This window comes from Alosa alosa, chromosome 5 (genome assembly GCF_017589495.1).
Source record: "Alosa alosa isolate M-15738 ecotype Scorff River chromosome 5, AALO_Geno_1.1, whole genome shotgun sequence".
NCBI lineage: Eukaryota > Metazoa > Chordata > Actinopteri > Clupeiformes > Clupeidae > Alosa > Alosa alosa.
Window position 1 is genome coordinate 33,303,183 of NC_063193.1, and position 17,676 is coordinate 33,320,858.

At 45.8% G+C, this 17,676-nt stretch overlaps 2 protein-coding genes across 2 annotated transcripts in view; one reads left to right on the forward strand and one right to left on the reverse strand.

Annotated features, from left to right (window-relative positions):
• Nucleotides 1–7,389, forward strand: part of grin1b (glutamate receptor, ionotropic, N-methyl D-aspartate 1b) — a 41,940-nt gene extending 34,551 nt beyond the window's left edge. The window contains 2 exon segments of the mRNA XM_048242858.1: nucleotides 1,040–1,150; nucleotides 4,778–7,389. Coding sequence (XP_048098815.1) covers nucleotides 1,040–1,150; nucleotides 4,778–4,843 — 177 coding nt within the window. The 3' untranslated portion in view covers nucleotides 4,844–7,389.
• Nucleotides 7,390–13,655: 6,266 nt separating this feature from the next.
• The window catches only part of LOC125295304 (ral guanine nucleotide dissociation stimulator-like), a 26,535-nt gene continuing 22,514 nt past the window's right edge, over nucleotides 13,656–17,676 (reverse strand). Inside the window, exons 15-17 of the mRNA XM_048244569.1 lie at nucleotides 17,214–17,480; nucleotides 16,102–16,216; nucleotides 13,656–15,896 (exon numbers count right to left, since the gene is read on the reverse strand). Coding sequence (XP_048100526.1) covers nucleotides 15,712–15,896; nucleotides 16,102–16,216; nucleotides 17,214–17,480 — 567 coding nt within the window. The 3' untranslated portion in view covers nucleotides 13,656–15,711. The remainder of the gene's footprint in view (nucleotides 15,897–16,101; nucleotides 16,217–17,213; nucleotides 17,481–17,676) is intronic.

Here is a 17,676-nt window from a genome sequence, read left to right on the forward strand (position 1 = left end):
CCCCCCCCCCCCCAAGTCTTGCCCTTTGCCCCCCCCCTCAGCACCTTACTCCTGCCCCGGGCTGTGCTATGAAGACCATTATACCACGGAACAGGTATAATGCATAGCGGTTGTCTTGAGTTGATCTATTTACTGATTGGTCAGTCATGTTTTTTCATCCCTTCTCCAAAGTGGTCGCTTTTTGTCTTAACTGCCTTGTTTGTTTTTTTAAATAGATATATTTTTTTAATTCTTGCTTATTTTTCTGTGCTAGTGCTTTTGGTTTTCATTCCAGAGGAGAATTGTGGATGGTTTATATCCAGTATATTTTCTATCATACCATCCAAAACAGTCCTCTTTCTCCCTAAGGTGTCAGCTGTAAGTGACCGCTAGTGTAAGTGTGGCGGCGTCTCTCCACACACTCAAAGCCTCTCTGGCATGGAGGCCCTTTAGGAGCCACTCCGACGTCTCCTCTGTAAAAGACGAGAACCTAGATGGACAAGTGGACAGGACACACTGCCCAGATAGCACCCAAACCTGAAGCGGATCCGGCCATGGTCCGTGCCTGATGAGGGCCGGATCTAGGCCAGACCTGAGCCAGATGTGGGTGCTATCGGGGGATGTTGTTGGATGAAGAATGAGAAGGACAAAAATAACAATAGAGTATCGTTAACTGAAGAGACGTATTGAAGGATATTCTTATCTGATGGAAAGCACTGTAAAGAATGCTTATCTGAAGCAAGCACTAGAGTATGCTTATCTGATGAAAAGTATTGTAGATTATGCTTATCATAAGGAAAGGACTGTAAAATATGCTTATCTGAAGAAAACTACTATGGAGTATGCTTGAAGTACTATGGAGTATGCTTATTTTATCTTATTTTATCTTATCTTATCTTATCTTATCTTATCTTATGTATGTGAAGCAAGTGGGGGGGGATACTCTGACCTATGGAGTGAGAGAAGTGGCTTTCTGAGAGGGTGGTTAGACCTTGGAGAGTTAAGCCAAACGCACTGCATCAGTGCAGGTAAATAATTCTTGTACATATATTTATTTTAGGATAGAAAAAGTGGTAGAGCAGAGCCCGACCCCCAAACGAAAGGCTCCTTTAGGTCCGTCAGTACCTCCCTGGCCTCCAACATCAAGAGACGTAGGTCGTCCAAAGACACGGTAAGGAGACGAAGAAATGACGCCCTCCCTGTAATTCTCTCTATCTCTCTCTCCAGCTCTCCTCCCTGTAATTCTCTCTATCTCTCTCCAGCTCTCCTCCCTGTAATTCTCTCTATCTATCCAGCTCTCGCTTTCCTCCCTGTAATTCTCTCTATCTATCCAGCTCTCGCTCTCCTCCCTGTAATTCTCTCTATCTATCCAGCTCTCGCTCTCCTCCCTCTATCTCTCTCTCTCTCTCTCTTTCTCAGCCTCCCCCCAAAGCCCACCCTTCTTCTTCCTCCCACTCCTTTTCCTCCCTCTATCTCTCTCTCTCTCGTCTGTCATCTCATCTTTTTCTCCTAACGATCTCATCTCAGACTCTTTCTCACCTCACGCATAAGAGCTCCAGTCATGGCCACGTGTCTGTTTGGTCAGTCATCAGTATGCCATCCAGACTGTGGGAAAGCCCGATCGGACGCGTTAGGAGGCGCTAGGAGCAGCTAGCAGCTAGCAGGCACATCGTCCTGAGAGGTTGCTGTAGGGTTGAGGTTTTTTTTGTTGTTGTTTTTTGTGGAGGGGGAGGGTAAGTAGACGAGACAGATGCCCTCCCCCTTGTCCCATCTCCCCCTGCGGGGCACAGAGCTAAGGTACTGTAGCCATATACCTCCACAGAGCTAAGGTACCGTAGCCATATACCTCGACAGAGCTAAGGTACTGTAGCCATATACCTCCACAGAGCTAAGGTACTGTAGCCACATACCTCCACGCTGGTCTTTCTCCTGCTACTAACCTGGATGTGATTTGCCTTCCACCTTTTTTTTTTTATATATATATATATATATATGTGTGCGTCTGTCTATAACCACCCGCCTACCCCCTACACTGCCCCCCACCCCCCCCCCCATCACCCACCTGCCCCCTCACACGCCTGTCCTGTAACGAAGTCTCTATCCATGTCCTGCTGCACTTATACCTGTCTCATGCTGCCTGTGGCGTCCTTCCATCTCCACCATAACGCTCACTCAAAGCATGGCACCATCATGACGGCCAAAGAGATTTATATGCCTTGGATAACAAACAATACAAAAAGAAATATCAAAACAAATTATAATCCTGACCCTTTTCTTCCACAGACGGTTAAGGTCCCAGTTTTTCCAACAAATGTTTTTTTACAGCTATGTTATGATGATGGGTTAACTCTGCTCACTGGTACATTACGGTTCCATTAGCATGCTGAGTGTTCAGAGCTCTTGGGGCTTGAATCAGATCAGCCAATCAGAGTGGCAACAGAAGGCTCTGTGATGCTCGATTAGCCAATCAGGGTGGCAAGAGAAGGCTCTGTGATGCTTGATTAGCCAATCAGAGTGGCAAGAGAAGGCTCTGTGATGCTCAGTATGAATTAACCCAATAAGACATGTTGAGGAGCTCACGTGGGTTTAAGGGCATTCCTACGCGGCCTTTGCTTCATTCTGTGGACACTGGTTCTAGGTGACAGGTCCTGAGGTTTTTGTGGTTCACGAGACAACCTCACACGCTCAGTTTGGGGTCAGACGATAGGAACATTGCGTCCTTTCTCTTACTTGTCAGGCTGTCCCACGCTCCAGGCTGTGTATTTTTGTAAGAACGAGGCTGAAAATCAATTCTGTTTTAAATTTTAATGACCACTGTGCAAAAGAATACTCCAGGACACAGAGCTAAGAAGCTGATACTGTTTCCCCCCAGGTGTCAGACTCCTCCACAGCCCAAATCTCTCTAAATAATGCATTACAGAGTAATATTGCACCATATTGAGAGAATAACAACTTTTTGCTGCCTTTCCTGACCAGTCTAAGACAGGTTTCTCAGAGCAACATAGGAAGGGGACAATGACATCAGTCACTCCAAGACAGTCGATCTCCAATTGAGGATGTCCGATTTATGGCTTATGACATTTAATTAGTTCTCTGCAGGAAGAGTGGTACTGTATCTCTCTGCATTAGGCAGGCGAGCGCAAACATGTCTCTCCAATCTGCTGTCCCCATCCCAGACGTGACCCATCGTGTTATTTGATATCAGTGTTTCTTTATCAATGGATTTGAATGGAGTTTTGACTGTCGGTGTCCACACCACCTACCACACACTGTTTCTCCCCCCCCCTCAGCATGGCCTGTGAACTGTAGTAGATTAGATTGAGCTCATGCTGTTCAACTGCCCGCACCCAGGGGGCGCTGTGACTCTTGATTTGGAATGATGAATCGGTCAGGAAATAGCTTGTGACTGAGGCGGATGTAAGTAATTGGTTGAAAAGGTGTGTAGTGTAACTGAATGAGACATGACCCGACATGATTGACTCATACAAACATAAAAGCACTTAAGTGGATTCTGATTAAAATGACATATGGACTACTCAATGATATACCAAATATTAAATTGCAACATTGGCACCAAAACACTACACCACCCACAACAATGACAAGAATTAAACAAATCAAAATAAGTAATTTATTGGTAAAGATTCTTAGTCCATACTTCTGAATATGTTTGCGTGGACCATTAGAGACTGGAAATGCTGCAGGTCTGGCTCTGATCTGGCTCTGATCTGGCTTTGATCTGGGTTCAGATCTGGCTCTGATCTGGCTCTGATCTGGGTTCCGATCTGTTCCACAGTCAGTCTCTCTTCATAGTGATCTGTCAGTGAGCACGCTCAGTCCACTGACTCCAGACCTGGCCTAGCACGTGCCTCTGGTCCGGCGTGGGCCACAGAAGCATTCCAAATCAAGAGCAGACAGCGCTGTCCAGGGGTGAGGGACACCAGTGTGGCTCATGAATAGGAGATGCACTGAAAGAAAGAGAGAATAATAGAAGAGCTGCTAGTGCCCTGGGAGTAGGTGACTCAGAACCAGACCTCACCCAGATTCAGCACCCACCAGGACACTCACCAGGACACTCATCTGGGTCAGATCAGAGGTAGAGTCAGCTACTCCCTGGGGTAGTGTGTGTAAGCAGAAGTGTGTGCGTGCGTGCGTGCGTGCGTGCGTGCGTGAGTGCGTGCGTGCATGTGTGTGTATGCTTGCGCGTGCGTGCGTGCGTGTGTGTGCGTGTGTAGTGTAGTGGGTAAATGATTGCTTGTGTGTGTGCTTGCGCGTGCGTGCGTGCGTGCGTGTGTGTGTGTGTGTGTAGTGTAGTGGGTAAATGATTGCTTGTGTGTGTGTGCTTGCACGTGCGTGCGTGCGTGCGTGCGTGCGTGTGTGTGTGTGCGTGTGTAGTGTAGTGGGTAAATGATTGCTTGTGTTTGTGTGTGTGTGTAGTGTAGTGTGTGTGTGTGTGTAGTGTAGTGGGTAAATGATTGCGTGTGTGTGTGCGTTGTGTAGTGTAGTGGGTAAATGATTGCTTGTGTGTGTGTGTGCGTGTGTGTGTGTGTGTAGTGTAGTGGGTAAATGATTGCTTGTGTGTGTGTGTGTGTGCGTAGTGTAGTGTAGTGGGTAAATGATTGCTTGTGTGTGTGTGCGTGTGTAGTGTAGTGGGTAAATGATTGCTTGTGTTGTGTGTGTGTGTGTGTGTGTGTAGTGTAGTGGGTAAATGATTGCTTGTGTGTGTGTGTGCGTGTGTAGTGTACAGTAGTGGGTAAATGATTGCTTGTGTTTGTGCTTGTTTCTCTCTCGTCCCCAGCCCTACCCCACGGATATCACAGGACAGCTGAACCTGTCGGACCCCTCCGTCAGCACAGTGGTCTAAAGGGGTGGACAGACACCGAGAGAGAGAGAGAGAGAGAGATAGAGAGAAAAGAGAGAGACTGGAAGCGTTTTTGGAGAGGAGGGCTCAACAGACCAGAGACGCAGAGCCAGCATTGCTTCTTCTTCACCTGAGCCACTGAGTCCAAACATGTGGAGCCAGTCACGCAGCAACATGACTCACATACATAAACACACACACACATACACATGCATGCATGCACACACATACATAAACACACACACACACATAGACATGCAAGCATGCACACACACACATGCATTACTAATTTGTCCACATAGAGACATACACACAGCCATCTATGTATACACACACACACACACACACACACTAATACATATATCTGCTACCTAGAGTGCTGTCCCTGCACAACGATAGCTTTATGTTTATTTTTATAATCTTCTACTGGACGCTCTCGTGATGGACTCTGCACTGATGAGACGAGACGAGGCGAGACATCTCATGACTCTCTCTTCGACTCGCACGTGATCACACTCAACGTTGTCAAAGAAGATTTTTTATTCATGAGCCAAACCAACTGTATTTCTTTCTTTCGGCGTGTTCTAGATGTCATCCCATCCTGTGCGCTAGAGTGCTCATATGATTAGCGTGTGGTGATTGATGTGTCTCTACCTCCACACACTCTTAAAAGACATGAACATGTAGCCGAGCTCACTCAGCATCTTTTCTAAATGTCCTTGACGTGTTTTTGTTTGTGAGGCTGTATATTGTTACTGCAAATCACTTGTTTCTCTGTGGACTTTGTACAGTTCCAACAGAGGAGCCCCAGAGTGCGTCTGACTCTGGTTCAGATCCGGCCCACTTTTGGCACGAATCCGGCCCAGAGTCACTCGCCGCCAGGGGAGTAGCCTAGCCTTAGCATGCAACACTGTAAATACTGAAACCTGTTCCGGGTTGCACACATGCGTTTTATAGGACATATAGATTTTCTTCTCACTGCCTTTTTCCAGAAATAATATTAATGATAATAATAATAATGATAATTATAATCTAGTCTTGTACCGTGTCCCCTGCCTTTATGGTCAACACTCTGCTGTACTCTCTGAGTTTTATGTTTTTCAATTATTTCCCTTTTTACTGTCTTAACCAATGGCAGATTGAGGTTATGCCTATATGAGGATAATGTAACTTCAGGACTCTGCACAGTGGACTGTAGCTTTTCACCAGTGCCCAGCTGTAACTGTTAGCACAGAGAGGCTAAACTGAAGCACGCTGACATTAATGCAGGATGTTTCAACCCGTTAGCTTGAGGAGGTTTGATCCTCCAGGTCCCTTGAAACACCCTGCAGTGATCTCCGCTTCTATATTGATCATGTCAATATGCAATCCCCCTCTCCCCTGCTGCACGCTGGCCTACTGGAACACAAGAACACCAAGACGTAAAAGACCTGTGATTCAACCTCCTTGTGTGGAATATTTATTAGAGCATAACATGCATTATTCATTTATATGTTATACTGTATATAATGAACATGCCAGATAGCAGTCCCTGTCTTATTATGGGATGTGTAATTGGTATTCCTCTACTGGCGTGTGCACATGCAATGGCCAATTATGTTGTATAAATCCTGCTGAAACACTGTCTAGCACTTTTGTCTTAAACAATCGGTGTGAAGGCTCCACTCGGTATTGTATGAGAAGAAGGAAGGAGGACACGGATCTGTCTATTAGAATCTATTTTATTAAATGAGATTAGACTCCATTAATTACGCCACTGTCACACTATCTCTCTTTCCAATGTCAGAACTAATTATTTTAATTTGGATATCAAAGGGTTTTTTGGTGTGTGTGTGTGTGTGTATGTGTGTGTGTGTGTGTGTGTGTGTGTGTGTGTGTGTGTTTGTGTTCGTATTCCATGTAAGAGAATACGCTTACTGAAGGTCTATGGTTGTGATCACCAGGACTAAAAACGTGTAGCCTGAGAAGGAAATAAGATGAACTTTGTACTCCGAGTCCTTTTAAACAGTACCCCGCACACAGCTTAGACTCAAGAGAGTCATGGCCAAGTACGCAGTGTTCCGTTACTCAACCATGCAGACCCTCTCAGAGCAACAGCACCCAAACGGGGAGCGAACAGAACTACACAGTAGTAGAAGTGTTCATCAGGACACAGTGTCAAGAGAGAGAGGATTGGTGTGCATCTAGGAAGCACAGCGATACTACTGACTAGTAGGGCTGCGTGTTGTGGAAGAAAACCAGTTGTTAAAACCATCTAGACTTGAACATAATGTAACAAATCATAAGAGCTAGCATAGACATAAATCTAAACTTTTCAAGACTTTTTTGGGGACGTTTCTAAGTATTTGTAGAGATTTAAGATAGCATAGAATAAATATTGCTAAGCATCTGTCCTGTTTTATACCACCAAATGTGCTTTGATCGAACCATTCCTTTCAGAGTGTGACATTTGTATTTAAATTCAGATCATTTAAACAGTATCTCTGATATAAATAATGTATTCTGATATTCTGACTACTGTGCCAATAAAATTATCACATGTGATGATATCTGATGCGTAATCTCTCATGTCTTCTTTTACGTTTTAATTCAATATAGATGCATACATCCACATACATCCATAAACACACACACACACACACACACACACACACAATTCTACATAACCAGAAAAACACATGCCAGGGGGAAATACGTTTTACCGTACTGTGCATATTTGAAAAAGTAAAACATGAAGTCCAAATGTATAATAATTACCAAAGGTAAAGGATGAAGTGAAGAAAAAACATGTGATGATGAGCTGGCCACTGTGTCCTTAGTGCTATTGAGTGAAGGTGAGGAAGGAAGACCATAGAGAATGAGCTGAATGTCTGAATGTCTGAACCTGTAGACCCAGCTTACGGCCTTTCTGGCCCGTCTCCTCGAGCTCCTGTCAGCAGCGGGTGAGTATCCGAGGTCAGGCAGCGACATGCGGACAAAATATGATACAATTACGTTTGATGCAATGTGTCATGCAGTAACATGGACCCTTATTTTGGTCCCATGACCCTCCACCCTTTATAGGGGAGTTTGGGCACCTCTGCAGTAGACTCCCCAGATGCCCTCCTAAGATGCCCACCCAGATGCCCTCCCCAGATGCCCTCCTAAGATGCCCACCCAGATGTCAACTCATGATGCCCTCCCCAGATGCCCTCCTAAGATGCCCACCCAGATGTCCACCCAGATGCCCTCCTAAGATGCTCTCCTAAGATGCCCATCCAGATGCCCTCCTAAGATGCCCACCCAGATGCCCACTCACGCAGGCTGCAGGTTGCACTTGTGTGGAGCCGCTGCAGCTTCTTCATCAGTTATTTTTCTCCTTCTTCTGCTCCAGTTTGAGGGTGAATGGCAGTTTGTAATCGCCATCCTGTTATGTATGTGTATTGTATATGGTGCTGAATATTTAAAACTAAAGAAACTAAAGTTTAAAAGCATCATGGTGAATTTCATCCAAACTAAGGATAATGACTGGTTATATTTTCAGGAGCAACAAAAGCCACTTTGCAAGGAGACATGATATGCATCACTGAAGGCCATAAACAGGTGGGAATAGCTCCAACTAGACAGGCAAATAAGGCTTTCACCAGAACAGCCTGAAAAACATCCACTTCAAACTCAAGAAACCTACTGAAGAGGCACTTAATGGATGCAATTGAGGGCTGCACTTTATATCACAGAGCCCTGACTTTATGTGAACTGCACCATAAAACACAGACGCTTTTACTGCCTCAGCCAAGGAGGTGATATTCTCAGCGCCATTTGTTTGTTAGCAGGATTATAAAAAAAAAAAAAAAACACTTTCCATGACTTGGGGGTGAAGTGTGCCGGGGACAAGGGAACAATCTGTTCAATTTTGGAGTGGAGTTTCCAAATCACAGGGCCTTGGTCTGTGCTCCGAGGTATATTGCTGAATTTTGAGTATTATAGTTGTTATGAGTTGTTGTAATTCAACATTTTAAGGTTCCTATATTTCTACCGCAGGTAGAAGTTATAGTAACATGTTTTTCAGCTTAAAGGAGAATTCCGGTGTGATATTGACCTAAAGTGTATTGAAACATGATACCGAGTGTGAACGTATGTCTCATAGCCCATCTCGGCTTGTCCCCTGCACTCCAAAATCTGGCGCTAGTTAGCCGATGCTACCAACAGCTTTTTCAATAGTGGTCTCATCAGACCAGCCATCTTGAATTTAGTCACGATAAGTCGAGCAAGCAGTAAGAATCGAACAGGTATGATAGGGATCAGATTCCAAAAATAATTCAGTGGAAATGCATGGATTCCAGTTTCTTCCAGTAGCAGCAACTGGAATCCATGCATTTCCACTGAATTATTTTGGAATCTGATCCCTTTATCATACCTATTCTTACTCGTTCTAATTTATCGCGGACTAAATTCAAGATGGCTGCAAACGCTTAAACTTCGTGGAAGATACTGTCTGTATAAATCGCCTTGTAAGTAAACTACCAGTGCTTTTTCAAAGTTCTCAATGTCTCGTTTTAAATGTCAGGGCCCTCGGAAGTCTACCAATGAAGTGTGGAGATACATTGAGCCTCGTAAACAGGTGTAAAACAATGATTTATTTGCATGGCTAGCCCGATGCCGAAGCACCGCTATTGAAAAAGCTGTTGGTAGCATCGGCTAACTAGCGCCAGATTTTGGAGTGCAGGGGACAAGCCGAGATGGGCTATGAGACATACGTTCACACTCTATCATGTTTCAATACACTTTAGGTCAATATCACACCGGAATTCTCCTTTAATGTTCTCAGACACTGTTCCTGAATTCAGACATGGCCGCTGAAAAACATCCCCACAGCATGGCCGCCACCATGCTTCACTGTAGGGATGGTATTGGCCAGGTGATGAGCGGTGCCTGATGTCCTTCAAACATAACACTTGGCATTCACGCCAAAAACTTCGATCTTTGTCTCATCAGACCAGAGAATTTTGTTTCTCATGGTCTGAGAGTCTTTCAGGTGCCTTTTGGCAAGCTCCAGGTGGGCTGCCATGTGTCTTTTACTAAGGAGTGGCTTCCGTCTGGCCTCTCTACCCTACAGGCCTGCTTGGTGGAGTGCTGCGGTGATGGTCGTATATGAGTCCTGGTGGTTCCAAGCTTCTTCCATTTACGGATGATGGAGGACACTGTGCTCATTGGGACCTTTAAAGCAGCAGACATTTTTATGTACCCTTCCCCAGATCTGTGCCTCGAGACAATCCTGTCTCGGAGGTCTACAGACAACTCCTTCAACTTCCTACTTGTTTTGTGGTCTGACGTGCACCGTTAACGACCTCGTAAAGACAAGAGTGTGCCTTTCCAAATCATGTCCAATCAACTGAATTTACCGCAGATGGACTCCAATTAAGCTGCAGAAGCATCTCACAGATAACCAGTGGAAACCCAGTGGAGGGTGTGAATACTTATGTACAAGTGATTTCTTAGAATTTGCAAAAATCTCAAACAAAACTGTTATTATGGGATATTATATGTAGAATTTTGAGGAAAAAAACATTTTGGAATAAGGCTGTAACATAACAAAATATGGGAAAAGTTAGTGTAAGCACTGTGAATACTGTATGGGCAGCCGTGGCCCACTGGTTAGCACTCTGGACTTGTAACCGGTGGGTTGCCGGTTCAAGCCCCGACCAGTGGGCCGCGGCTGAAGTGCCCTTGAGCAAGGTACCTAACCCCTCACTGCTCCCCGAGCACCGCCGTTGTAGCAGGCAGCTCACTGCCCCGGGATTAGTGTGTGCTTCACCTCACTGTGTGTTCACTGTGTGCTGTTTGTGTTTCACTAGTTCACCGATTGGGTTAAATGCAGAGACCAAATTTCCCTCACGGGATCAAAAAAGTATATATACTATATACTATACTGTCCGTATGTGCACTGTAAATGTTCCTTACTTTAAGACCTGTTTTTTTACAAATGTATTGAGCACCTAGAGTGGAACACTGAGTCCCCATCTGCTGCAGAGGTGTGTATTTCCTCCCCAAATGTGCTGCCCCGGGTTCCGACCTGGTTGCCGTGGTGATGTTTGCGCTTTGGCACCTGCAGCTGAGAGAAAAACAACACTTTCCTTTCTTTATTACTTTATTGAATTTTCCGCCTGGTTGGGCAAACATCTTTAATAGAGGGCCGTCCGAGAGAGAGAGTGGCTGTTGAACATGGGCCAGTTTGGGCTGAGTCACCCACGAGAAGAGACGGTGTGTGTGTGTGTGTGTGTGTGTTTGTGTGTGTCTGTCTGTGTGTGTATGAGGAGACGGGGATCTGATTGTGCCTGTGTTTGTGTTTGTGTGTGTGTGTGTGTGCGGCGTGCGTGCGTGCGTGCGTGCGTGCGTGCGTGTGTGTGTGTGTGTGTGTGTGTGTGTGAGGACATGGAGATCTGAGTGCACCATTCAGCCCTAGGGCCTCTCTGACAAAACAGCATTTGGTGGTTAGTGTGCATGAATATGAATAGAGTAGTCAGACACTGCACTAGTAATGGCCAGTGCGTCTCTGCTAAAGGGCCATCCCTCCAGGTCCATGACCCGTAAAATGTCAGTATCACGGACTGTCCATGATGCGCTCGGCTTTCTTGAAAGTCGTTGGAGAATTCACTGCAGGCTCCCTTACCGCTACATGTTTACATCATGTTCTAGAGAGGCTTTTCTGGGAGAGTATCTATGTTCTCAGGGTTCTGTGTTTCTAGAGTCCCTTTAATCCCAGCATCCTGTGTTCCCCGTATCCTATGTTCTCAGTATCCTGTATTCTCAGGGTTCTGTGTTCTCAGTATCCTGTGTTCCCTGTACCCTCCAGTTGCTTTGGGTCAGAATTGACCTGTTTCAGGTTTGAATATTTCATAGATATTATCTGGATTTTGAACTGAGCAAGGCTTCAAAACAGCTACATATAAATTCAACAGAGTGAATTACGCAAATTCACATTTTTTTCAGGTTCCCGTTATATGCAACTGAAACTTAGGATGCCGGGTTTGCAGAACCTTTTGTTCCCATTCTGTGTCATGTAAATCTGGTGAACACAGGACCTTAGGAACAAAGAATTCTGGGCACATAGGAAAGAGCCCTGTTTTCCCATGCAGTTCAGGGGAAGTGGACATTTCCCACTCTGTTTGTTAATTCTTTAATTTGCAGCTAATGAATATTAATTTATGTGAAATCGCAACCCTCTGAAGTCGGGTGTTCTCAGGGGAAGATACAGAGTTCTGTTTCTGTCGGTTCCCTCTCATGATTCAGGAACGCTTCTCTCACCCTCTGATCATGAACTCTGGATGGGAATCGCTGAACATGGAGAAATAGCGCCACCTGTTTGTCATTCGCTGCATTTTTCAGAACTATCAATCTAATCTGGCTAGGCTAAAAAATATTAAACTAAAAGGGCTCTCTCAACACACCACAGTCAGGTCTAATGAGAGTGGTGATGGCGATATAATGAAATACTCCTCAGGTCTCATACCCTAGGAGAACTGGCTCAGGTCTCACACATTAAGTGACTGACTTTGTTATTTAAAGAAGCACAATAGATCCCTGTACATGCTTGTATATCAATACAAATCTGTAATATAGTCCCTAATGTCCTTCCCCTGTTGCCTGAGAATGTATCTGTGCTGGTAAACAGAGTTGGCAGAAATGCTGATTAGGGTCACCATGCCAGCCTGACCCAGCGCCTGGGTCACATCAAAGACAGAAGAGCCAGCACATAGAACACATGGGGCATATAGAACACATAGGACATATAGAACACAGGACACATAGAACACAGGACACATAGAATACATAGAACAGATAGAACACAGGACACATAGAACACATAGGACACATAGAACACAGGACACAAGTGAACACATAGGACACAGGACACATAGAACACATAAAACACAGGACACATACTGTAGAACACATAGAACACAGGACACATAAAACACATAGAACACAGGACACATAGAACACATGGGACACATAGAACACACAGAACAGATAGAACACATGGGACACATTCATGAGGAAAACCCTTTTTTATTTCATTTCATTTTTTTTACAAATGTAGTGTTTTACTCTTCATACAAATGTGCATATATTAATTCTAATTACAATGGGGAAAAATACATTCTGTACAAGGCGGTATCAATATATACACATTAATAAATAATGACAAGGCACAACATTGCTTATACAAGGAAAGGGATGGAAGATAATTACATGTTGTCATGGATGTGGCATTAAATATTAAAGGACTTCCACAAAGCATTAATGGTGGGATCATTTTGGTCATGATGTGAAATTTAAAACAATGTATTCCAGAGACGGCGTGTAAAACTACAACTCAATGGCTACCAAATATGACCAAATCTCAATATGAACTCAATATTGATGTTTCTGTTTTAAATCAAGAACACAAGGCAAAATGTGTTTCTTGTTATGTAAACATAGTGCTTCCTTATCCTGTGGGTAACAGACATGTAAACCAGGGGAACTGTTGGTGTAAACTTTATCAGTAAAAAAACATCCCGAATACCAGGAATACTGAATACCAGAGCAACAGTCAAACAAAGGCCATACATCCACATTCCTGATCTCATACTGTATGAACTAATGTTTTTCATACATCCACCTTCCTAATCTCATATGAACTAATGTTTTCCATACATCCACCTTTCTGATCTCATATGAACTAATGTTTTTCATACATCCACCTTCCAAATCTCATATGAACTAATGTTTTTCATACATCCACATCCTTAATCTCATATGAACTAATGTTTTTTCATATGAACTAATGTTTTTCATACATCCACATCCTTAATCTCATATGAACTAATGTTTTTCATACATCCACATTCCTTATCTCATATGAACTAATGCTTTTCCTACATCTAACATGTGTGGTCTTTGGCTTTCGTGGAGAAACTGGTCTCGTAGGGGCATGGTTTAGCCTGCCATCCGATCTAGTAACACTTGCTGGTAAAAGCTTATGTGGGAATCTATCACCGAAGTGAGAACATGTAAGAGTGGTCAGCTATGAGCTCAACATACGGGCACTGAGAGAGTAAGAGCTCACCTGAGCACGCAGGGGTCATGTCAAAAGTTTTAACTGTCATAATTATCAACAGTGATAACTGCCAAATTATTTATGCAATTTCACACAGAAAGCGCCAGAGGATAGTAAACAAGCAGACGAAACATCCCACTGAGAGAGGGGACGTACTGTAGAGAGAGTGACAGCTTTAACAGCCAATCACACTGTTTAGCTCAGACAGGAAAAGGCCAATCACAGTGTTCAGCAAGACAGGAAAAGGCGGGTCACAGTGATTCACACCGACAGGACAAAAAGGCCATTCATAGCATAGCAAGCCAATCACAGTGTTCTTCATAAACAGAAGACAGCCAATCAGACTGCAACAACAGAGACGGAAAGCCAATCACAGCGGTTAGCTTAGTTGCCAAGAGGACAGCAGGTAGGACAAACAGGTACACATTCACTGAGGAAAGCACAAACAAGCACAGGTGTTCTCAAAGTCTCCCACAGGACGCTAGAACACAGCCAGTTCATCTGATGAGACTGTTCTGCTGTTGCCAGTGTGTCCTGAGCGCTTATCTCCTCACACACGTCTCGGTATCTGGAGTCCAGTAAGGATCCATCTGAGGATCCGTCATAAGACCCCTGCGGTCCTGACCCCGATGGTCTCGGTCATAAGACCCCTGCGGTCCTTTCAGCCACAGTGTGGTCCCTGAAGACTCTCCAAAGGAGGACTATTCCCGTAACGCACACGTACGTACAACATTTATAAAACACAGATAGAAGGCAAGGTCTCGTTTGAAACTGTACTGAACAAAAAAAAAGTTTCCTGTGTTTCCAACATAAGTTAACAACTTGACAGGCCCTGTAGTTGCACTGAAGTTTGTTAAACAAGTTAGCCAAACGTCCCCTAACCAAGTTAGCCAAACGTCTCCTGTAGTTGCACTGAAGTGTGTTAAACAAGTTAGCCAAACGTCCCCTAAACAAGTTAGCCAAATGTCTCCTGTAGTTGCACTGAAGTGTGTTAAACAAGTTAGCCAAACGTCCCCTATAGTTGTCCCTTCCTGATGTGTAATGTGTAAAACAGTCTCATTGTGTTGTGGGCCACAGGGATGCATATAGAAAACGCAGAGAGAAAGCAGAGGCAGCAACTCAGCCAAGTCTGCAGAGTTTACACATTAGCTTTCCATTCACTGAGAGACAGACAGGCAGACAGAAAGACAGACTGACAGATGCTCCTTTTAAAGTGCATGTACTGGTACTGAAGCATGGTGCTTCTCTGTGTGTGAGCGTGTGTGAGTCTGAGAGGGAACCTGTGTGTGTATATCTGTTGGCTTTGGCTGTGTGCAGTGCGAAGCAGAACTTGAGACAGCTGTGACACTGTGAGAGCGCATACGGCACATCCACACCACCTGCTGGTGGAGTCTGGCCTCAGTCACATAGGCAGAGTGGTCTCCTGGTGGAGTCTGGAGGCCTCAGTCACATGGGCAGACTGGTCTCCTGGTGGAGTCTGGAGGCCTCAGTCACATGGGCAGACTGGTCTCCTGGTGGAGTCTGGAGGCCTCAGGGCACTAGTCTCGCTGGCCCCTCTGTGCTGCCCCACGCTGGGCTCTGAGGTTCGGGAAAACACGTGCGGGTTTAGACAGCAGCAGCAGCAGCAGCAGGCGGAGGGAGGGGGTTAGCGAAGGTCTGGTCAACATGCTGCCCGGCACACCGTCCTGCTCTCTAAGAGACGCTTCACACAGAAACACACACCGATCTCTCTCAGGACACCTCCTCCTCCTCCTCCTCCTCCTCCTCCTCCTCGGGGCAGGCTCTTTCCTCAGAGGATGCCCTTGACGATGCGGAGGCCCTTCTGGTGGATGCGGGGCAGCGTGGAGCTGCTGGCACTGCCCATGCTCTTGGACCGGACCGTCCTGGGCATGTCACGCCGCTTCAGCACAAAGTCGTAGTTGGCCGAGGAGTTCATGGCGTAGAAGACGTTGGCGTTATCTGGGATTCTCAGCTCTGTGTGACAGAGAGAGAGAGAGAGAGAGAGAAAGAGAGAGAGAGAGAAAGTGAGGAGAGAGAGAAAGGAGTCAAACTTCTGTAAATATGGTATGTTATGGCTAAGTAAACACACACACAAATAAACATACTGTGTATGTGAATGAACACACACATACATTTATACAAAGCACACACACAAACACACACACACACATACACACACCTTTGTCCTCGGAGACCTTCTGCAGGAGCTCATAGTCGTCTGCGTGCTCCTTGTCCAGGTTGTGTTTGCCCATGGCCTTCCTGATGACCGCTGGCGTTTTGTCCTGGCTGGTCACCTGGAACACCAAGTCAGCACTAGTCAGCACACAAATCAAAGGCCCAGACTTGGCCAGCACTGCCACCACATCCTTACAGCTGGGCCTTTAGACGAAGCCACTCTACCAGGAATCACCCACTGTTCCCACTGTCTGACCACACTACCAGGAATCACCCACTGTTCCTACTGTCTGACCACACTACCAGGAAGGCTTTCATGCTACGCCACTCAATCATCGCCTGTTCCTGTCAGACCAATCGGCCTCTGCATCCATCTTTTAAATAGACTCAAGTAACGGGCACCTTGTCCTTGCCCCTATGAGTGCCTTCATGTTTGAACTCGTGTATGGATGTAACAGCTGAACTGAACTGAACTCTCTGGTAGAACCGGCCCAGATGTCAGTATATATATGTATAAGTACTCTTTTGATCCCGTGAGGGAAATTTGGTCTCTGCATTTATCCCCATCCGTGAATTAGTGAAACACACTCAGCACACAGTGTACACACAGTGAGGTGAAGCACACACTAATCCCGGCGCAGTGAGCTGCCTGCTACAGCAGCGGCGCTTGGGGAGCAGTGAGGGGTTAGGTGCCTTGCTCACTTCAGCCATGCCTACTGGTCGGGGTTCGAAACGGCAACCCTCCGGTTACAAGTCCGAAGCGCTAACCAGTAGGCCACGGCTGCCTCGATACACAAGCACATGTGTTTGTGTTGTATGTATGCTGCTGCTGAGACCTTGAATTTCCCCTGGGGATCAATAAAGTATCTATCTATCTATCTATCTATCTATCTATCTATCTATCACATGTCCAGCCCTGATGACCCATCAGCTTCCTCCCTTCTGGTTCCCCCGTCACTCCCGCGCGCTGCTGCCCGTCCCTGTGTCTCCGCGCGTGTGTGTGTGTGTTTGGTGTGTGTGTGTGTTTGGTGTGTGTGTGTGTGTGTGTGTGTGTGTTTGGTGTGTGTGCGCATGTGTGTGTGTGTGTGTGTGTGTGTGGTGTGTGTGCACCCTCACCAGGATGCTCTTGTACATGTTGCCGTTGTTGAGGTCCAGGCTGACCCGGATGACGCAGCAGTCGTCCACCTGCTGGTTGTAGAGGGGCAGCGAGAGTGAGGAGACGCAGGAGACCGCCGAGGCCGAGCGCTTGTGCTTGTGTATCCGTGACGACGGTGATGATGACGAGGGGACGGGCGTGGACGCTACGGAGGAGGTGGACGTGCAGCTGGAGCTGGAGCCCATGCCAGAGGTGTCCAGCGAACACAGGGACGTGGACTCCCACAGCTGGAACACACACACACACACACACACACACAGCGTTAATAACACACACACACCAGAGGTGTCCAGCGAACACAGGGACGTGGACTCCCACAGCTGGAACACACACACACACACACACACACACACACACACACACACACACACACACACACACACACGTTAGTAACACACACACACCAGAGGTGTCCAGCGAACA